Source organism: Carassius carassius, chromosome 12, assembly GCF_963082965.1.
Source record: "Carassius carassius chromosome 12, fCarCar2.1, whole genome shotgun sequence".
Classification (NCBI taxonomy): Eukaryota; Metazoa; Chordata; class Actinopteri; order Cypriniformes; family Cyprinidae; genus Carassius; species Carassius carassius.
Window position 1 is genome coordinate 29,936,264 of NC_081766.1, and position 23,729 is coordinate 29,959,992.

Here is a 23,729-nt window from a genome sequence, read left to right on the forward strand (position 1 = left end):
CTCCTTCAAAGCCACCTGAGGGTTGTCCAAAAGAGTGCAGAGGTCCTGGGTAAAGGTCCAAGGTAAATTCTTGCTATATTTAAAAGATTTAATTTAAAGCAACGTTCAAGGCATCTCTCCTACACATAAATAAGAATGAAATGTACATATACATATTATATATATATATATAAATAAAAGTACACGTATAAATGGCCATTTTCATGAAGAAGGGTAAACCAGTCCATGTGTCTGCTACATGAATGTCTTTAAACCCTCATCATAAAAGTCTTTAAAGACAAAATATCCAAACTGATTGATCGATCATGCTGCAATGACGTTGTCCACAGTCAGATGCTTGATTTATATGAGCACAGCCCCATCAAGCGGTTTGCAAACATACACCGTCCACTGAATCCATTTCAGTGATGATTGATCAAAAATGATCAAGGCAGTAACGAAGGAATCAAAAACAGTACAGTAACTTAAGTGGCCATTCCTGTTGCGTGTGTTAGTCAGTGAGGTCTCGGTGTGAAATGGGTGGGTGTTTGTGTGTACATAGTCAGGCAGCTTTGTGATGGATTGATTGGATAGCTTCTGAAGAGTCGAGGTTCACTGAGGTCTATGGTCCTATAAAAAACAATTTCTCAAGCCACTGTAGACGCAAGGGTCAGGTGTCGTCATCGGTGTCCTCTATCAGGACTTTGGTGTCTCGGACCTTCGACCTGAAAATAAAAAAAGAAAAGAAATCCTTGAAAACTTGAGATCATCTGTATGATGGTGCTCTGAGGTTTACAACTCTCCACAAACAGGGTCCTACAAAAATGTCCTGTTACTTTTTAATAAAGGCACAAATCCCTTTATTAAAATGTTCTTTAAAGAGAGAACTATTAAATGTTTCGATTTAATTTAAAAAGCCATTACCTCATGTACATTAACAAATCAAAACGGATTATCTCAATTTATCTTCATTCTCATGGCTGTTTTAAGGAAGACAATTTTTTCTCCGTTATGTGAAAAACACATTCATTTTATCAATAACAACAAAGCAACATCTGGTTTCTAAACTGCAGGACATCTTTATTTAGGCTAAATCTGCAACCCTGTTACTCAGAGACTCTTTTAGCTGTATACGATAAAATTTTGTATTGTATAGGCGTTCTGTCCACACAGATCCGGATTTTTGGGACACATATTCATGTGGACAGCTATTTTCTGAAACGATGACGTCATCAGCCCACATCTCGGCCCTAGTCAGACACCATGTCATGTAACAGCAACAAAAACATGAACAATCACTGAACGATTGTCTTTTTATTAACTAACATTAACACAGATAAATAAATGTATTGTTCCATGTTCGTTTGTATACCGCGTGCAAGGTTTATGTGCATAGTCCAAGTCTTCTCCATTTTTAGTGTATCTCTGTGGCAGAATTACATATTGGCCCCTTACTGGTCTGGCATGTATACTACATCGTTTTGTGTCGGTTTTTTGGTTTTCGTGTAGGGCTGAATGATTTTGGAAAATAATCTAATTGCTAATTCTTTTTTACCAATATTGTGATTGTGATTTAATATGCTTTTTTTTTTAAACTCTTTAAGTTCTGTATTATTCAACAAAGACAAGCTAAAAATCATTGTATAGTATGACCAACACAATATTAGAAAAGATTCAAAATAAATTTTATTTTCTGTAGGCCAGGCCTATGTTACGATGAAATTAGGTAATGCATGAATTGATATGAATGACATTTTTATTAAACAACTACAATAACAGTAGTATATTGACTGATTTGTTGAACTTCCAACCTTGAAAGCATAAAGCACTGTCAAATAAGCCTGGTGTAAACATTAATATACATATCACACAAACTAAAGTAGATTGCAGAAATATAAAAACAAATCTGGTGCTTTACCACACTACTTTAGATCATTCAAAGTCACTGTAATAAACATATGTAAATACGTGGACTGCACTTTTTAAACTGTCTGTTAACTTTAGACCAGTGGTTCTCAAACTTTTTTGGTCACGCCTAATAATTTCACTAAACATTACGAATGATGCTTTTTTTAATTTAAAAAACCTGTGGCGTGGAGCGGCTGCGAGACATCACCTATGGCTTTTCTTTTCCCTTTCACAAACCCATCCATCTCCCATTCAAAGTTACGACCTTTGGCTGTTTACGGTTTTATTTTATTTTTATGCTGATGGCCGCGTGCCCCCTGCAATACTCGTGTACCGCATACTTTGAGAACCACTGCCTTAGAAAGACTTTAAATAAATAAATAAGAATATATATATTACCTTATTATATATATATTATATATAATAAGTACGTAGTGTAGCATGCCAGAGTTGCCAGGTTTTCAAAACAAGACCTGCCCAATTGCTACTCAAAACTAGCCCAATCGCGTTTCGAGGGGGGTCTATCGGTCTTCCAGGCGGTAAAATACACATTTTATGGAGGGGTTGCCGAAACCACGGACTTGGCAACACTGTAGTGTGCCAACTTGATGCTATCTCTGAAGACTGAGCTTAGATGTGTTCAACTTAAAGCAGCGCTGATTAGACCGATTGGTGCGTGTCATCAAAGTAATGTGAGCTATAAGAGGGCAGACCTCTCCTTATCAATCAATCATCGTGTCCAGTCGAACACATCTCTTTACTCTCGCACATAATCGCAGCATCTGCAATTTCCATATTACTGCAATTATTTCATATTATCGCAAATGCAATTAATTGTTCAGCCCTAGTTTCGTGCAGACAGTGATATTTCTTGAGAAGAGGGGGGAGGGGGGGAGGGGGGGTTGGATAGGGAAAGCTCTGGCTTTGTGTGGATGTAGCCTAAGATTTGCCATTTAGTTAATTGCTTCAAAAAAGTCATAGTAATTAATAAATCTTTAAACTCCACGTCTTTTTATAATGAATATACATTTTCAACTAAGCTTTATAAAATTTTAATTACTACAAATTGAGAGTAAAAAATAAAAGATTATTGTCCTTAATTATTTTCCAGTATAACACAAATAACTGGAAACGGCAGGTGAATTAATTGATTAAAAAGAATAGGATCTCCAAAGAACATTTATTCCTTAAAACTTCTCTTCAAATGTAATTTACAGAAACTAGGAATGTCGGCCTTTGAATATTGTTGTGGACAAGGGAGGGGGAGGGGGTTTAGAGAACCAAAAATATTTAAAACAATCTAACAACACATCCCAAAATCTTTTTATGTTTAAAATTAAATTCAGCACATTTAGATTCAAATGAGGTTTCTTTATATCGCCTATATTGTCTACTGGTTTAGCAGTACAAATCTTATTCTTATGTATTCATGTCTGGATTCGTGTCTGTGAGGCTGAGCGTACTGGGAGGAGAGGCGTGGTCTTTTCAAGGACATGCTGTAGCTTCTCTTCCAGTTCTTCTTTCCCTGTCTGTTCCTCACTCCATCCTCTTGGTCCATCATCTGCTCCAGCAAAGTCTGGTCATCTGCATTCAGAGGTGCTACTGAGATGTCCCGCACAGCTCTGAACTCACCACAGTTATTCAGGTGCTCGTTCTCCAAACGGAAGAAGTTCCAAACAAAGCGCCTAAAAGAGATGAAACAGATTATTAGGATGGTTACTTTACTGTTTCAATCACACAGGATAAGTTTTTATTATTATATATGCATGTCAATACATTTTTAATTCAGATGTTATTTTTCAATGTTTATGGTCTTTTTGGGCAGGAAAAGCAATATATTGAAATCATTAAGGTGGGTGGGTCTGCTGCGCACAGCCGACACAGGTACTGGAATATTTTGAACAAAATCTATTTATGCACGTAATTATGCAGAAAAATTAAACATGAACATATATCTGTTACTAGTATCAGAAATGTATATGAATATAACAAACCAAGTAACTTTTAATATATTGCTCTATATTTTATTGAAATTCAAAGCTTACTATGCATCATCTTGGAACTAAAGTTTCATGTTTTTAAGTCCGTACCATATGAAGTCAGCGTTATTCCTTTGAATAATTACGATGCATGTATTTTTATGCCCTGATTGAGCAAATTTTCTTTGCCTACATATAAACTGTACAAATAAAAACATTAAAACAACATGCACATGCAAAGCATGCAAAGTCTGTGGCAACTTTAACATTTGAAAGGATACTATAGTAAAGTTATTGCTCTCCCTATTTAAACTGATTTTTAATTTTTATTTTCAAATGGTTGACCTGAAGAATGAAAGCTATATCATACACTTGGAAAATTATGAGCTATATCACTGCTTATCGACACTAGCAGTACACTTAGCTCATGAGATGAGACAAAATACTAGGGGTGGGGAAAGAATCGATACAGTATAGTATCACGATATTTCACGATATTTTCTGCGGCTGTATCGATACACAGACGGTAAGTATCAATCTTTTATTATACTATTTGGTAGAATAATAAAACATTTCTTGACAATCCACTAGATGGTTGTGTTGAGTATTTTTCTAGTGAAGTCAGCTGGGTCACCTTCAGCATCGTGGAAAGTAATCAGGAAAGCCCCTTCTGCATTTAAATCGGATGTGTGTGTATACTTTGGATTTGTAAACAAGGAGGACATGTAAGTAGGGATGCAACAAATTTTTATATTTTTGCAGAAAAAATGATCAGCAGACAGAAAATGACAGACAGAAAATGTATATGCTGTATGCTTGCTCCTGTTGCAGTGGTGCTACTCTGCTGTAACATGGTGTACAGCTGTACTGGGCAATGCTTGTAAAATGATGTTACCTTAAGTGATGCTAAGCTATGCTCATATGCTTTGATAATAATAGCTTTGTAGAACTATAATTTTTTGGATAATTAGTCCAAAAAAAAAAAAAAAAAATCCAACAAATTATATCTGATTCTGTTACATTAAAGTGAATAAAAAATAATATTTTGATATTTAATTTTAAGGTAACACTTTACAGTAAGGTTCCATTAATGTTAGTTAATGTATTAACTAACATGAACAAACAATGAACAATACAATTATTAAAGTGTTTATTAATCTTTCTTAATATTAGTTAATGAGAATACAGTTGATCATTGTTAGTTCATGTTAATTCAGAGTGCATTAATATAACTAGCACAACTGCTGATTTTAATAATGAATTAGTAAATGTTGAAATTAACATGAACTAAGATTAATAAATTCTTAGTTTTTTTAACTAAAGTAGTTAACTAATTTTAACTAATGAACCTTATTGTAAAGTCTTACCAATATTAATATAAATTCTGTCCAGTTTTATTGTGATACTTTCAATAAAAGTGTGGTTATTTTATTGGCTTGTGTTTTTTTTTTCTTTTCTCAGTATCATTAAAATGGAGTTACATTTTAAAAGTCCTACAAAATAACTTTATATTATTTAATAAAATAATAAATTTTAGGTTTCCTGCCAAGTGCATCTAGAATTTTCGGTTTCTGTTTCGACCCAGAATTTTAATTTCGGTGCATCCCTAGATGTAAGACTACATGTTTTATTTATTTTAATTACAATTTAAAAGTAATTTATTTTCAAATTCCCCAATTGCTGAAAGTCTGAACAACGTTTTTGTACCAGCTCAAGTTACACTATAATAAATCACAATATATCGCAGAATATCTCAATATATTTGAAATCGCAATAATATTGTATCGTGACACAAGCATCATGATAATATCGTGTAGCGAGGCCTCTGGTGATTCCCACCCCTACAAAATACAGATACTTGGTTCACTAGAATGAGACAATATTTTAATAGAATATTTAATACATTTTCAATTACAAAATACTTGTCTTTTAACTACAAAAAGTAAAACAATGCAGTTATATTTAGAAACTTTTTAAATAATCTAGGGCTGTAACTAATGATCATTTTGGTAATCAAGTAATCTTCTGATTATTTTGACAATTAAATAATCTGATATTTTTTAGTAACACAAATAGACCTAAGTGAAAACCAGGCTTTAGTATGATTATTTATATATAAACTAATGATGAGACAATAATAACTGGTTTAAATAAAATATCAAAACCAAGTAATTACATGGTTTTATTGAACAACACTGTTAAAATACAAAATGCAATATGCCTATACATAATATGAACATAAATACCTCTAGAAGGGACCAACATCCTGGTGCCGTTTCACTTTACAGCATGATAAAAGATGTTTTGATCCATTGAATTTTAATATTTGGCCACATGCAGACTCAGATACTTTTATTTTTAAATCGCGATGTACAATATATGGCATATTTAGAAATAGGTTGATGTATTCTCCTGTGTTGGCAAAGGTTTATTAATGATTTACATTACAAATCTAGTGAAATAATGCACACAGTTTTTCTAGATGAACGTTAAGCAATTCAAATTCACAGCATATGCAGACAAAGAGTTATGGCGCTTTTCCACTACACAGTACCAGCTCGCCTCGGCTCGGCTCTGTTTGGTTTTCCACTGTGTAAAAGTTGTACCTGTACCAGCTTCCAGGTACTTTTTTTCGTACCACCTCCGGCGAGGTTCCAAGCGAGCTGAGGCGATACTATAATGTGACGTGAAAACACAGCAGACTGCTGATTGGTCAGAGAGAATCGTCATCATTACACGCGCCAGCAATAGTATCCAGACAGTATCCAGAATAACCCCGCCATTTTTAAAACAACGTTTGTCTTCTTGCTGTGAGAAACAGCCACATCCCGAGGATCAAAAACAACATGCACTCGATTTCCTCCATTGTCCTGTGTGTGTGGGTAGCGGGTGTGTGTCGCGTAGAAGATTACGTCACGGCAGTTTCCTGCAGCATCGCTATGACAACCAGGGACTATTGTGGAGGTACTATCTGCAATGGAAAACGGAGCGAAAAGCGAGCCGAGCCGAGTCGAGTCGAGCTGGTACTGGTAATGGAAAAGCGCCATTACAGTCTTTACTGGTAAATTAAGATCAACACAATAAGAGATCATGTGTGAACAGGACCTTTTCAAAAATCCCAGTAAATTTCAATCATGTCGTTCTGTTGGAGATGACATGATTACTCTGAGCTGTTTATTTTTGTAAATGTGCACTAGATGGACATCTTTGACCATTGCGACTTACAGCTTTTTCAGAGTGTCACACTTCTCCATTTACTAGGGCTGTGCTGCCTGCACGTCTCTTGTTTATAAGAGCAAAAGATTCTGATTGGCTAGTCATGTTAGTTTGGTTTGATTGAGAGTGAAAGCTGTGCTCCTCTCATACCATTGTGTAAGAAATTATTGTCTCGATCCAGCTTCCAATCCACAATATGTTTGATCATGCTAATTTCCTAAAATGGCTTAAATATTATAGATAGGGATGGGACGATAACCGGTTTTATTGATAACCGTGATAAAATGTGCTGAAGGTTAGTAATATCGTTTAAAAATGAATTATCATTAAAACCGTGTTTGATTATCGCGGTTTTAATAACTCACTATTAAATCATGTCCAGCCAGCAACAGTCTGACGCAAGCACAGCGCACAATGTTTTTTTTTGTTTTTTTTCGAGAAGGAATGGCGAAAGTCAGTGACTTTTCTATGCTTTTCTATGATTCTACACTTTTCATTGTAAGGAAGGAAATGCCACAGAATTTAATCTTTCTTTAAATTAAGTGCATAGAGTTGCTTGTTTTATTAGTTGTTTGTTGATTATTAAATATAAAACTTGCTGAAATGTTTTCAGTGTGAGCATCAACTATTTTTGAACACTTTCATCTCGTTTCAACAAAACCGTGATAATATTGATAATCGTGATAATTTTAGTCACTATAATCGTGATATTAAATTTTCATACCGTCCCATCCCTAATTATAGAGAAAAAGAAAATCAACAGTTATGTTGTTTGTAGATCATTTGGTGACCATTTGTAGAATGGGAATGGTGTGGGACACTGAGAACCACCTCAGACAAAGGGGTGTCCTTAGACCTTAATTATTAACATACAGACTACAGCTGTTTCAACAGGAGCAACTTCATTTACATGAAGGGTAGTGAATTAAAAAATGTATAAAAGGTTTGAACTAAGGATGTTCTGGGTTCATTCTAACTCTATCGAACCCAAGATACTGCATGTACTTTGTCACTGCTAAGCTGAACATCTTCATCGAGATCTTCAATGTCCTTTTCACTTTTTCTTACAATTGGTAGACAAACTCATGGACTCGAAAGTGATATCAAAAAGGTATATATATATATATATATATATATATATATATATATATATATATATATATATTTTTTTTTATAAATAAAAATGTAGGTTTTTTTTCCCCCTCAGCCAAACACTGCACAACGAAGATCCGGCATGGTGCCGGAGAACTTTAAGCCTTGAGCTTTGAATAATTTAACGGACTGTTTATTATAAAGAGACAGCTTTTTCCTTCAGAAAATATTTGTTACTTGTGGATAAATATGTTTTTATCAGATGTTTGGACTCTCATTCTGATGGAACCCATTCACTGCAGAGTATCACCCGGTGGGCAAGTGATGTAATGCTAAATTTCTCCAAAATTCTAATGAAGAAACTCTCCCATCTACATCTTGTATGGTTTGAGTGTGAGCAAATTTTCAACATAATTTTTTGGGAAAAGTATTCTTTTAACCACAGGTTGTGGTTAAAACACATAATGAGTGTTATGATATATGCTGGTATGCTGGTATGCTCACCTGAACACCTCCAGTGGTGCAAGGACAGTTGCCAAAATATCAGAAATTTGGAGTTGTGAAAGAGAAAGTGGAATTGTCCAAGCTAAGCGCAAGATTACGTCTTCTATTATGGCACAATAGTAGTAAGCCTGTTCAAATAAAGCACAAAAATGAACACAACGATAAGACTGTCAACAGTTTAAATGATGTGAAGGGGACTGTTCCCATTTAAATGGTAAAACATGAAAACCAACGGTGTGCATATTCTTACTTTTTGTGGATATACAATCTCCTCTCTGAGGAGGGTGTTCTCCCCTGCGTTACGGTCAAAAAGACCCCAATCCATCTTCAGGTCCCACATTAAGGTGTAGCAGGAGTTAATGATCTTGCAGGCAATTAACAGGTAAAAGAAGACCAGACCTTCTGGAAGAGCTAATGATAACAGAGAGGGAGTAACATAAGAGAACACTAAAGATATAAGGAAACACAGGACTTTACATTTAGCCGCATGGTGTTCCTCAAGGATCCATGTGTGGTCCGCTTTTACTTTGTAAACAATATCATCAACCACATTCTACCTGACCCAAACTGTCTTTCAGACTTGTTTTGAATGGAAACATAAAATGTCATGTTGGGTAAACAAAGAATTTCATACAGTATCCAAAGAATCTGAGGTTGAGGTAAAGAATGTTACAGCTCATGTGCTTACTTTCATGCGTCTTATACAGCGCAGAAAAAATGACCACAAAGAAAGTAGTGGAGTATTTGCCAGCATTAGCCAGGTGAGGGAAGGCACGCTTTGTGTCCCGGTAACGTCTCAGACACTGCACAAACCGGAACCAGGCAGGCAAACACTGGATTACAGCTCGTACTCCATATGAATATGAGTGACATATCTCACCACCTGATTTGAAGAAAAAACATACAGCATGTCATGAATAACTGCCCAATAAAAACCTTTTTAAATATGCCAAGACATTAATGTGCATTTGTATACCCTCTTTAATCCACAGCTCCCCCTCAGACTTGGACCAGTTCAACTCCATGCTGTAGAAGCAGATCATGTACTCCAGGTCCATCAGAACCACTACTAGAGAGTTGAGCTGGTCAGCAAGCCAGAAATCTGCAAACCCCACTCTATGAAATGGCGCTGTGACCACACGAAACTATGAACAGAAAAAGGTGGAAAATAATGCAGGAGAAAGGGGAGGTGACCAACTTAATCGACAACTTGGAATATTAATATGTATCATAAAACTGTGACAAATGCTGTTGTGTGTTATGAAATGGGTTTCTTCTGGCTCTTACCAATAATTTGAGTAGCCAGAAGCGAGATTTATAGTAGCATGTTTTGAAAGGGTTGATAAGGAAAAAGAAGAAGAATCCATAGAGAGCTAGAGGGTTCACTTGTATAGGGATCATTGTGAACTTGGCAAAGAGGCAGGACAGAATACTAACGCACCAAAGAACTCCAAGGAAACCAGCAATCTGCATAAAAACACAGAAATAAATTTAGAAATCTGGTTCTTTTTAAATTGGTTTTAGCCTAGCAGGAAGTTTGACAAGAGCTGTGCACTGTAAAATCTCTAAATGTATGAAGTAGCTGTCAAAATAAATGTGAGCAATCTGTGATTATTTTAAATGCACATACAACTGTTCTTTTTCCACTTCAAAATTTTGTAAATTCAAAAAGTCAAACAGAATAAAATACTCAAAAATGGAACAGAATTATTTCAAATCATCTCTTGTCAATGCCTAATAAACAGTGTAATTCTATTCTGTTATATTTACATTAACATTAAAATCTTTAAAATATCTTAATTTCAGTAAACAGTTGTGAAATTAAGTTTTTATGGAACTAAAATGAAGATAACTAACTTTATTGATCAGAACTTCAAATCATAGATTTCTAATTACCTCAAAGAGATGTTGGTGGGACAGGTTGTTGCGGGGGTTGAGCTCGAATATTAACACATGGTTCACTCCAGCCTGCCTCCATCCATAGGTGTTGATGCCCAATAAAAAAAGGAACTCTATGAGTAGGAAACCACCTCGATACATTCTCACCAGGGGCCAGACATTCTTCTCCTCTCCGTTAACAAGTTTAACAACACCTACAGATGTGCAAAACATATAGCTGTTAAAATAACCAAACCACTGAATCCTTGAAAAAGATTCTGATCACAAAGTTATATTAATGTTGTAAAATGTCTTTACAGATGGTGAAAATATTAGACCTTATAAAGTAACTAAAAGCATTTCAAACTTTCATTAAAATAACAGTTTTCTAAAAGGCATACTAGACAGTATATACCTGTGATGATGACTGTGACTGTTAAAGCAACGAAGACACCACAGTAGAGTCCTACTCTAAAAGTGGTCCATGCTGGTGCAGGCTAAGATAAAGAGCACAGGATGGTGAGATGTTCACGTTCTTTTAACGCTACTAATGAAATATGTTTTGGTGAAAGTCACAGAGTGTCCTACCTGTGCTGCTCCCAATGGGGGCACTCGGAGCCTCTTCATGGCTTTCTGTCGGTCTCCTCCTTCCAACTCTGTGGTAACAAGGCCCTGGGGATTTAAGAACATGCTGTCAGAATAACTAACCACTGTGCTATTTTGATCAGACACAATTTAATTGTTCTTTAAAGCAGATATAGTTTTTCTGAAATCCTTATACTTTAAGTGGAATGAGTCATTTGAGTGTATGGTACCTCGGTTTCAGAGATGAGCTGAGTGATCTTCTTACAGGTGTAAAAAGGAGCCACTTCAACATGGGCAACACGCCAATCAGCGCCTCGTGCCGTCTCAAATATCTTGTCATGTTTCTTTAAAATCTTCCGAAAGCCTGTGAAGTTTAGATTCTGACAGGGAGAAACCATTAACACTTTAGATGAGACTGAGTTCAAAGAATGGATAATCAGAAATTAATAAAAAACAGTGACACTAGCTGGATCATAATCAAATGGAAATTACTGAAAAAGCAGCAACCAAGGCAATAATTAGGTTATCATGTGCACAGGATTCCATGTAATCAGTTCCACCAAATGTCATGACAATTTTCAATATTAAAACATTTTTTTAATATTTAAGGCTACGTTCAACCTGCCACATGAAAACAAAACAAAACAAAAAAAACCATTGTGAACAGCCAATAAAAAAAGCACTAAGTCTTGTAAACCAGTGTTTTGTAGGGCTGAAACGATTCCTCGAGTAACTCGATTACAAAAAATGATCGAGGCAAATTCCTCTGCCTCGAAGCCTCTTTTAATTCATTTTAAATCTCACGTCAGGTTCTTTCGCAATGATTTTTTTAATGTGACATAACGCGTTTACGTCACCCACAAAGCAGAAGGAGACACAAGAGCTGCGTCAGACATCGCATACTGCAAGGAGTCAGCAGTGTTTTGATTTGAGGACGCGGGCAAACGTAAAGAGAACGTCGTGGCGTGTGTCCATTGTAAGATAGAGCTGACATACCACAACTAGGGCCCTATGATTTCCGCGATGCAGAAAACGCGGAGGGAATTGCAGAATCCAGTCATAAAAACGGAATTTACAGTTTAATGCGGAATGGCACGTAATTTGCCAAATTTTGAATGAATTAATCAAAAATAGGTCATTGCACTTACATCAAATCACAATATGGACTAATATCTGTAAATATTAAGCTGGAACAGTCTATTTAAATATGAATCCTGCATGTTCTGCGTGTCTCTGTTAATGAATGGTGCAGAAGCACTTCTTCATTCATTAAACACATTGAAAGCCCGCGGGACATTCGCGTCTGCTGTCTCACTAAATAAGGACGTGAACACATGAACAACATCTCCAGAACTGCTCTTACAGTCACTTCATGAGCATTTGACCGTTTGATAAAGTAAAACTAGCGTCACATCACATACACAGAACTGTAAAGGTACGTCAACCCGTCAAAATAAAAGTCTGGTTAAAGACTTGTTCAGCAGAATCTACATAGACTACTCCTAAAAAAAATCTAACATCATTTTTGTAAAGGTTTAAATCACACAACATTTCTTCCATGTTTTATATTTAATAGTAAATGCCTTTTTTTTTTTTTTTTACCAAAAAGTTAAGTTAATTTTCAATAATTAAAAGATAAATTAAATTAATGTTTTATGTGTTTAATGTGCATCTCAGAAAATGCTTTATTTAAAACCCCAACTGAATGGCACTTAAAGGGATAATTCACCCAAAAATCATAATTATGTTATTAATAACTCACCCTAATGTCATTCCAAACCAGTAAGACCTCCATTTATCTTCAGAACACAGTTTAAGATATTTTAGATTTAGTCCGAGAGCTCTCAGTCCCTCCATTGAAACTGTGTGTACGGTATACTGTCCATGTCCAGAAAGGTAAGAAAAACATCATCAAAGTAGTCCATGTGACATCAGAGGGTCAGTTAGAATTTTTTGAAGCATCGAAAATACATTTTGGTCCAAAAATAGCAAAAACTACGACTTTATTCAGCATTGTCTTCTCTTCCGTGTCTGTTGTGAGAGAGAGTTCAAAACAAAGCAGTTTGTCATATCCGGTTCGCGAACGAATCATTCGATGTAACCGGATCTTTTGAACCAGTTCACCAAATCGAACTGAATCTTTTTAAACGGTTCGCGTCTCCAATATGCATTAATCCACAAATGACTTAAGCTGTTAACTTTTTTAATGTGGCTGACACTCCCTCTGAGTTCAAACAAACCAATATCCCAGAGTAATTAATTTACTCAAACAGTACACTGACTGAACTGATGTAAAGAGAGAGATGAACACCGAGCCGAGCCAGATAATGACTTATTCATGAGTCAAGAACCGGTTGCATCGGTTTTCGGATCCCCAGTAGTTCTTTCGGACAGTTCGATTTAATAAATCGGTTGAAGAAAACGGTTCACCGGTTCTTTTGCACTCAACGTAATGGCATCATTGGCGATGATTGCAAGCCTTTGGTTTACCTGGGCTCATAACATTTGCACAGAATCAGTTCAGAATCAATCACCAAAAGAATCAGTTCAGTTCAGACGCTCTTTGTGTCGATCTGCTTCACGCTGAATCACACATGCGCAGTATCATCAGCTCCTCGGTTCTCGAATCGGACACGTCTGACAGAAACGGTTCTTGACTCGTGAACGAGTCGTTATCTGGCTCGGCTCGGTGTTCATCTTCAGTTCTCTTTTCACAGCAGTTCAGTCAGTGTACTGTTTGAGTACATGAATTACTCCGGGATATTGGTTTGTTTGAACTCAGAGGGAGTGTCAGCCACATTAAAAAAGTTAACAGCTTAAGTCATTTGTGGATTAATGCGTATTGGAGACGCGAACCGTTTAAAACGATTCAGTTCAATTTGGTGAACTGGTTCAAAAAGATCCGGTTACATCGAATGATTCGTTCGCGAACTGGATATGACAAACTGCTTTGTTTTGAACTCTCTCACAACAGACACGGAAGAGAAGACAATGCTGAATAAAGTCGTAGTTTTTGCTATTTTTGGACCAAAATGTATTTTTGATGCTTCAAAATATCCTAACTGACCCTCTGATGTCACATGGACTACTTTGATGATGTTGTTCTTACCTTTCTGGACATGGACAGTAGACCATACACACAGTTTCAATGGAGGGACTGAGAGCTCTCGGACTAAATCTAAAATATCTTAAACTCTGTTCCGAAGATAAATGGAGGTCTTACTGGTTTGGAACAACATGAGGGTGAGTTATTAATGACATAATTTTCATTTTTGGGTGAACCAACCCTTTAAATGCACTTAATTCATCAGTCAACTTTATTGTCATTGTTCACAGTACAAGTACAGACTGAGAAACAATGGGTAATAATTAAATGTTTATTTTTGATGTAAGCATTGCATTCTATGCATTTAAAAAATTAAAATATTTTTTTTTTTAAAAAAGGAAACTTAGTTGTTCATTTTAAGAGACCCAGGAGTCTTATTTTCTCTTGCATAATTAATATTGCACTTTAATTAAGCAAACACATTTTATCCGATTACTCGATTAATCGATGGAATTTTTGGTAGAATACTCGATTACTAAAATATTTGATAGCTACAGCCCTAGTGTTTTGTATGCTTTCAGACCTGGTAGTTCTGCAGCAGGATGAGACTGAGGTAGAACTCGCTGAAGGCCAGCTGCAGGTCTTTGATATTGCGATGCTTGCAACGCTCTTGCTGCGACAGGTGGAAGACAGTACGACGGCGGCGCAGACCTGTGGCTCGGCTGCTCTCCCGCTGTGCGTCCAGAGACGACTGCAGCTCATTCTGCAGAGTGGCAAATCGCCGCTGTGCTTCTGCAAGCTTCTCTGTGTCAAAAAAGAATGGAAACATCATCAGTATGTAATACAACTGGATGGATGGAATGTAAATATCATGTCCAGGGCTCCATAAAAAAAAAAACATTAAATCCGTTATAAAACTTTATATGTCTAACAAGTACAAACTGTGATTATACTGAATTCGACAAGCAATAAAGACTGAAACCCAGGAGAAAAATATTTCTATAAAATAGCTCCTGCACACAGTGTGACCAGTAATGTCTAATTTCTCAACAAATCACTTATGTAAACTGACATTTACTGAATGGGTAAACTATTATCATTTATTTATTTATTTTTACAAAGCCTTCTTTAACTTTCTGAGAAACAAACCTACAAAATGTAAAACGGTGAATGACTTAATTCAAATTTATGGCCTTGTATACTCTCTCGTTCAGCATGAATTCAAATGTTTCCAAGGTCACAATGTAACACTTGGCTGCTAACCAATATTTTTTATTTTGTAAACAATGCTTTGTACTTTACTCATGTCCAAACATTCACATGTGCAATGTGCAAAAATGTGTTTTGCTGTACCACCCCAGTGGGGTGTTTAGCAATATAACCCGCAAAGCCTATTTTACATTAACTTAACATGATTGGTTATGAATATGAATCATCTCTAAGCCATTGGTTAGACAATAAACAAACGGTCATGGGCAAAAATGAAAGTAAGAGAACAGTGTGAGTGAAAGAAAGTAAAAGCAGGTGGTTATTTATTGGGATATAAAAAATAACAGCAGTGCTGGTTTAATGCCAGTCCTGGCTTTAGCTCAGGAGCTTTAATGTTTGTTTTCTCAAAGGTAAATCTTGGTGTGATGTGTTATCTGTCACTGTAATTACTAAGGACAGAAAATGGAAACAAGTAGTGGACACAAAACTGTGAGCTTTACTTTAAACAAGTCTAATGTTTACACTTAGTTACCTGAATAGAATGTGTTGATTTTGGCCAGCTCCTTCTCACATGTTTGGAAGAACTTCTCCTCAAACTTGGCATAGTATCTCTTGACTGTGTCTTCATCTGTGACTAAAAGATGAAGCAAGTGTGAAAAAAGTTACTTAGGAAAACACACACACACACACACACTCAAAAAACAAGGAAATATACTGAGCAGAAAAAGAAGAAATTAAAATTTTATTTTTGTGTAGATCACAATTTCTGTGCAAGAGATCTCAAGGATAGGAGTTTGGAGTCATTACAAGCATTTAGAGAAGATTCAAATTAACCTTTTTGTAAGTGAAATAAGGGTCTAAAACAGCATGAATAAAATGAAGTCATCATCCAGGTTGAGAACATTAGACTACATTCTACTGAGGATACCACTTTGCACCAACAAGAATCATTTCATCTGGCAATCCTGTTGAATTAATTGTACAAAAAATAGTTATTTTCAATTCCAAAAGAATCATTGTTATCAGTTCCACACAGAATCTGCACTAGCAGTGCTCCACAAAGTTCCACAGATTTCTACAGAATTGGAAAGACCCATCTAAATTCTCTAAAATTGAGCTTTACGCCATGTCTACACCAGACACAAGCAGCAGTGTGATGCAACAATATATATATATATATATATATATATATATATATATATATATATATATATATATATATATATATATATATATATATTTGCATATATGTATTTACAGTAAATACAGTAATTTTGTGAAAAATTATTGCAAATTAAAACATCACTTCACAATTACATGTTAAAATGTATTTTATATATATATATATATAAGTCCTTGCTGAATAAAAAGAATAATCTTTAAAAAATATATATTTGAACAGTAGTCATTTTCTTTTGCATTCTGCACTTGAAAGAAGGCCATATAGGTTTGGAACGACATGAGGGTGAGTAAACGACGACAGAATTTTCATTTTTGGTTAAAATATCACTTTAAAGCCTGGCTCACACTACAGGAGTTTTAAAATCATAACCGATTTTGAAATCTGATTGCATCCCACACATAAGGCGAATCTTTGCAGATTATCTTCCCTCAAATATTAAACATGCACACACTACAAGATTTGAACATCGTGGCACATCACACACTGCAAGATATCGTTAAGATTATCATGCCATAGGGAGCGCCTCACGTGATCTCACGCAGCAGATCAGCAGGTTATTTTTTTTACATTTTAGCTTTCAGCACTCACTTGGTTTTCACTCAATTCACTCCAGCACTTATATTTCTCCTTACAGTTGTGATGCGTTTTCGACACTTTACATACAGTTGTGTTTGTCAAGTAACATATGTCCACTACCCAAAGAAGCCCTGCATCAGCTGTTTTGCGCATTGGCTGTGAAAGTACTGACGTAATCATATACCAATCATCCCGATTTAAATCCTAAATATCAAACATGTTTGATAATAATCGGGGCTGCCCCGATTTGCGTGCGAGCAGATCGGTAGGTGCGAGATTCGATCGATGAATGCCTCACATTACCAGATAATCTGCGCCGAACATCGGGACAGATCGAGGTGCTCGATAAGATGTTTGCTCCGATTCTCAGGATCGGGCTAAAAATCCTGTAGTGTGAGCCAGGCTTAAGGTATCTCTGTATAATTATTCTGCGTCATGTCTTTCAAGATCCCTAGTCTGAGAACTAAGAGTCAAGACTACTTAAAGCCCTATTCGGAAGGGACTAGTTTTCTAATCTATGTTTGAGTTTCGATTCTTACCACCTGACGTCTGAGATTTTCATGTACCAATTCGGACGGGACTAACATCTCCATGTTTATTACAGAGGTGGGAGGGTCTGATTTGTGCATCTGGGCGTCACGGAGATCACGCGCTCCGTAGGCGTGCATTGCATTCATTCAGAATGATTGCCATTAATATTATAGCACAATAAATACTAAATGGCTAGTATAGCAAAACCATGTTAATGTGTGGTTCCTTTATTTTAACTTGTTTTCCTTTTCCTTTTTGTAATTAAAACATTATGTAACCGAGTACATAAATGAACGTGAGTAATCTTACCTGATGCTGATATTACAATAGCCGGTATTAACCGTTTACTTGATCTTGCTCTTGATTTTATTATTTTTATTATTTTTTTATTATTATTTCTTTGCCGGTAAGCAAATATATCAAACATGCACGCGGTAAGAGCATCTACGGTAATTCACGTTGGCCAAAACACACAAGGAAACGCGTTGTGAAATAAAATATCACTGGCAATCACAGGCATTCACATTCGGACGGGATTAGTTTTCTTAGAGAATCACTGAGTTTGCTGAAAAACAGTAGGTAATTTGCTCTGGAATTATCACAGAGGTTGTGTGAGAAAAACACAGACGTGGCAGATTCGGACGGGATTAAAATCACCAAGTACGTCTGTGAAACACAGATTTCTCTAACGACCCCCTGTAAAACTAGTCCCGTCCGAATAGGGCTTAAGTCAGCATGGTCTTAAATCACAGGTTTAACAGTTCACAGGTTGTGACTTCAAACATATACAGTTTGTGGGGCATGTGAAGTTTCTGTTGACTGTAAATACTTTTGACACCATTGAGACGTCACTGCATGATATTCCCCTCTGCGGGACAAAACACAGAGCACAATGACAGTAAGTCTGGCTGATACTGTCCAGACAGACAGACAATGAATCACTATCTTAGGACTCTCAGACTTGGGAAAATGACTCATGGCTCAAAATACCTGCATTACTTTATCCTAAGAACATTTTAGGAGCATAGCCTCCTAAATTAAGAGTTTCACACTGGTGTACAGATGCATTTTAGAGTAACTCTTAAAACAAAGAGGTCAGTGATGAGAATATTGTTACTTGAGTGTGTGGTATCCACAGTGAAAAAATTAGGAGAGAGACGGAGGTTTACTTTACGCTCATTATTATTCATATTTCATCTACCAAAGCTCAAGTGCTGTGGTCTGTATGTGGTTGAAAAACACGTGTCATCTGACAAAACTAAAACAATATGACTCTCAGCTGTGATCCTTGAAACACTAGACTCACAAAACCCATTACCCTACACTTCCACAACAAACAGGAGTCTATTAGATTAGATTTAGATTTTAGATTAGTCACATGTTTCAATCTGCCAGGAATCATTAACAAGCAAGTTCTATTAGGTATATAAGATTTATAAGGAACTGCTTCCTTGATCAAAGTACTAAACCACAGCTGTCACCAACAGAAAGTTAAAAAATTTGTAATGAGTCAAAAATCTCTCAGAGTAAGCAGTTGCCTTATCACATGACACCTATCAGTTACTATAAAACCCTCAAGTAATGTAAGAAATATTTTGGGTTATGAGGGCCATTTGAGGTTCAGTGAGTTCATTGTGTAAAAACACTTTGAAGTGAAAGGGTTAAGATGATTCTGGGTTATTCTCACGATAAACTGTTTGATCTGATCTGATCCAGCAGGAAGTCCCTCTCTGCACTGGTTTAGGTAACCCTCCCCAGTGAGACCTTCAGCTGGGTCACTGTCTGGCCTGCTATGAAAGCACAGCTCAGTTTCATAACAGCCATGCAGGGATGAACATACACAGCTCTATCTCCCTCCTGGGAGAGAAAAATAAACTACTTGAGAACTTGTGAACTGTAATCTTCCAGGGAATGATTGACCTTAAAGAAATACCCTGTCTTTTATTTAAACAACACACAACAATTCTGGACTTTGCTGCTTTCTGTACTTTTGACCAGTGTTTGATCAATGTATCAGCTACCTGGTTATTTATTTGTAAATTATTCCCTGATAACAATATATGCTTTACAATGGTCACTGAAAAAAAGCCCATATCAGCGAGCTACTGCTTTTGTCATTCCAGGTCAGTTGATTAAATTGACACAACACTAGCTAAAACTAGGACTACAAAATCAAATAAATACAATTCACAACACTAACTATCAACAAATGTCACTATTGATTAGTTGGGTATGTGCCCTGTGCATCTTCTTTACCAACAAACTGATGAAAGGAGACACTAAAGACATAAGATCACAAAAGTTTCTAATTTCAAATAAATGTTGTTTTATTCATTAAAAAAAAATAATAATAATAATTTCCACAAAAATAAATTCCAACAGGAATACATTTTATTTTTAAATATATTAAAATAGGATATAAAAAAAATATATAAAACCGTAATAAAAATATAATTAAAAAATAATATTATTAATATTATTTCTATTCAAATAAATACAGCATTAGTGAGACTAAGAGAAATTTTTTTTTTTTTGAAAAAAATAAATAAATCTTACCAGCCCTAACCTTTTGAACTGTAGGGTACATACACTACCATTCAAAAGTTTGGGATCAGAATGATTTGTAATATGTTTTTTTTTTTTTTTTTTTTTTTTAAAGGAGTTTCTTATGCTCATCAAGGTTGGATTTATTTGATCAAAAATTCAGGGAAAATGTAATATTGTGAAATATTATTACAATGTAAAATAACTTTTTTTATTCGGATCATTTTCATAATATTACTGTTACTGTGTCATGAAATGTAATTTTAAAAGTATTTCAGGTGAGAATGTAGTTGTTTAACACTCAAATCTGGTTTATTTATAAAGACAGCGCCTATCTAAAAAAAGAGCAGCCTCATCTCGGCTAGACCTTCTGATGTGTGCCGCTGGCTCTGATGTCTCTTCAGTGGTTAAACATAAAATATAATTCGTTTTGGGTAAATCTAACAGGTTATCTTTGGTCTCTATTCAGTTTATCTATATGTTAAAATTAAAATTAACAAGGCAAATTTATATAATATTTCGTTTCATTGTAATGACTTTATATACACATTTCCCTGAACTAAGTACATTTCTGCAGCTGTTATTATGTTTAAATTAAAACGAAAGGAGGCAGTGGAATTTGATATCCTATTTCGTTTTATTGTAAATGTACAGTGAGGAAAATTGCAGTAGCCATGGTCAACTGACTGGCGTAAAGTTGCAGATTTACCAGTTTGTGTCGTCGCGGACATGCACGTCCAAAATCAGCGTACTTTGTATTGAGAAACGCGCGCAGAGCTACGTCACGAGTCTATTTGCCTAATCTTCCTGGTACTTTACACCGTGGTGGAAACGCAGAAAGCAACAAGTCTGGGGGGAAAAATGTTCCTGGGAAAAAAAGTTCCTGGAACAAATGTCCCAGGTAATTTCGGTGGAAACGCGGCATTTGTAAACCCAAAAAATGGTTGTGTGTAAAAATCTCAGTAACTGAGCAGATTGTGAAATACTCAGACCGGCCCGTCTGGCTTCAACAACCATGCCACACTCAAAATTGCTTAAATCACCTTTCTTTCCCATTCTGACATTCAGTTTGGTGTTCAGGAGATTGTCTTGACCAGGACCACACTGCTAAATGCATTGAAGCAACTGCCATGTGATATATATATATATATTTATTAGGGGTGTAACGGTACGTGTATTCGTACCGGACCGTTTCGGTACAGGGCTTTCGGTACGGTGCACGTGTGTACCGAATGACGGAATGCAATATTTTGTCTGCGGAACATAAGTACATTTTCATGTTTCCAAGCGAACATATTAAGTGGCGGAAGTCTCCGCGTTCAGCACAAATCCCGCCCTGCAGCTGATTCTAAGGCCGGCTACACACTGGATGCGTGGCGTGAGTGTGGCGTTTCTGTATCAGTTGCGTGACAGCTGCCTCACGTTTTCTGTGTCTTTACACACCAGAATCGTGCCTGACGCGGCGCTGGCGCGCTACTCCTTTTGTACGTGACTTAGAGGGAGACCGCCGACAGACCAGGATCTTGTCTTCACTACAACAATATCTATACTTCATGTTGAGCATAAATATAAAGCCTACTGATAAAGGACTCCATCAACAGTATTGACGGCAAAATAGACTATGTTTGACAGGTGCAATATGCCAGTGTGCATCACGCGAGTGTGAACATCACTACAACTAGGAAAAAAAACGATTGTAATTCAAACGCAGCTCCCGTCGGCATTTAAACAGACCTTTGCTCTTAATTCCGATCGGGCCAACGCAATAACGAAATCTGAGCAGGTCTAAAATTCTATTTCTATTTTAAAATTATATTTTTCATTATATTTTATTATATGATATTGGTTTGAGAACTTTGCAGCAGTATTTTATTTCTTATTCTTTTTTTATTTTATATATTTTTTATTAAAAAGTATTAAAAAAAAGTGTAAACAAATTGTTAAAAAAGTAAAAAACCTGCAGTTTAATGTTTGCATTTCTTTCCCTTACTGTACCGAAAATGAACCGAACCGTGACTTTAAAACCGAGGTACGTACCGAACCGCTATTTTTGCGTACCGTTACACCCCTAATATATATATATATATAAGCCTTCAAAAATGCATATTTTTGGAGGAGAAAATTTTGCAGTATGCAGAATAACATGATTTCTTTAAGCCAGGAATAAAAAATAAATAAATAATAATAATAATTGACAGCTGATGACTTTATCATGGTCAATTCTCTTTTACTCTATACCTTGTGATACTATTGTGTGTATTTATTGTTGTCTTTAGTCCTTCTGTCTGTTGTATATGTCACAGTGTAGTTTCCTGAAGGAACTATGTTTTGCTTTTTATCTATTGCCATGAGATGTGCTAAAATGACAATACAGTTGACACTGAATTAATCATTAGATGTAGTTCTAGGTAAAATGCACTGACATATTACACCGTTTTGCATACAGTGATGAAATCTCCATTAAGATATCTAGGGACTATGATCTCACTCTTAAGCCAAGTAAAGATGGTCATAATCACTCACGTAACATTGTACGCAAACACTTAAAATTAGAGGTTTATGACTTCAAACACCTGCACTATCAGCTCTTTCTGAAGTCGGTCATCAAAAAAAATCAGCATCTTATTAACGAAAAATAGCTTTAATAGCTTTAATAGCTTTACTTAAACAATCCCATTAGCTACACTTATCACCACCCATAAAAACCACAAACTTTGACAGAAGATTACAGTTATTTCTAGATAATCACAGCTACCATTATCCCACAGCTTAGAAAAACAATCAGTATGCAGGTTTATGGCTCTTTGTGAGCTTCAGCACTGTTGTAGGAAAAAATGTACATCTGGTCATGTGTTTGTGTGTGTGTGTGTTTGCACGTGCTGTAACCTTTGGATGCAAATCCCTGCTTATCTGAGCGCTAAAACAGTCCTCCATAAGTTATCCATCAGCCGTGGGTCTTGAGATGAACCCCGGGAACTAACAGATAGCATGGCATTACAACCGAGACAAAGGTTTTCTTTATCACTCGTGTTTAGATATTATAATATGACAAAGCAATTAAATTACACACTTTGCTAAGGATAACTACTCTTCAAAATGTCACTGTGGTGAGATAACCTTATACTAATTTTTAGGTCAGGATTTGTCATTTCCAGTTACTACCATTAAGACAGGATGGAACAAACCAAAAAAGACACAAAGACTTTTTTTTTTTTAGCACTGCGTACTGTGAATATGAAAATGCCTGATGGTAGTCAAGCATAACGGGACAGTAGGGCTAAGTAGGGCTGCGCAATATTGAAGAAAAATGCGATACCTTGTTTAAAAAATGTGATATTCGATATGCGAATATTGCTTAAAGTGTGAAAAATCAAATTAAACTATTTTAAAATATTTAAAAATGAAAATTATAACCAATTTGTTTCACATTCTTTCTTGGAAAAGAAAGAATCATTACAACTTCTGAAAGTGACCAGCAGTTTTAGCAGTACATAAAAAG

General features: G+C 35.9%; 1 protein-coding gene across 1 annotated transcript in view; it reads right to left on the reverse strand.

Annotated features, from left to right (window-relative positions):
* Positions 1-422: 422 nt before the first annotated feature.
* The window catches only part of LOC132155201 (xenotropic and polytropic retrovirus receptor 1 homolog), a 53,871-nt gene continuing 30,564 nt past the window's right edge, over positions 423-23,729 (reverse strand). The window contains exons 3-15 of the mRNA XM_059564065.1: positions 15,929-16,030; positions 14,771-14,991; positions 11,372-11,521; positions 11,145-11,228; positions 10,972-11,053; positions 10,575-10,771; positions 9,966-10,145; positions 9,655-9,823; positions 9,367-9,561; positions 8,929-9,089; positions 8,679-8,806; positions 3,351-3,572; positions 423-704 (exon numbers count right to left, since the gene is read on the reverse strand). Coding sequence (XP_059420048.1) covers positions 650-704; positions 3,351-3,572; positions 8,679-8,806; positions 8,929-9,089; positions 9,367-9,561; positions 9,655-9,823; positions 9,966-10,145; positions 10,575-10,771; positions 10,972-11,053; positions 11,145-11,228; positions 11,372-11,521; positions 14,771-14,991; positions 15,929-16,030 — 1,946 coding nt within the window. The 3' untranslated portion in view covers positions 423-649. The remainder of the gene's footprint in view (positions 705-3,350; positions 3,573-8,678; positions 8,807-8,928; positions 9,090-9,366; positions 9,562-9,654; positions 9,824-9,965; positions 10,146-10,574; positions 10,772-10,971; positions 11,054-11,144; positions 11,229-11,371; positions 11,522-14,770; positions 14,992-15,928; positions 16,031-23,729) is intronic.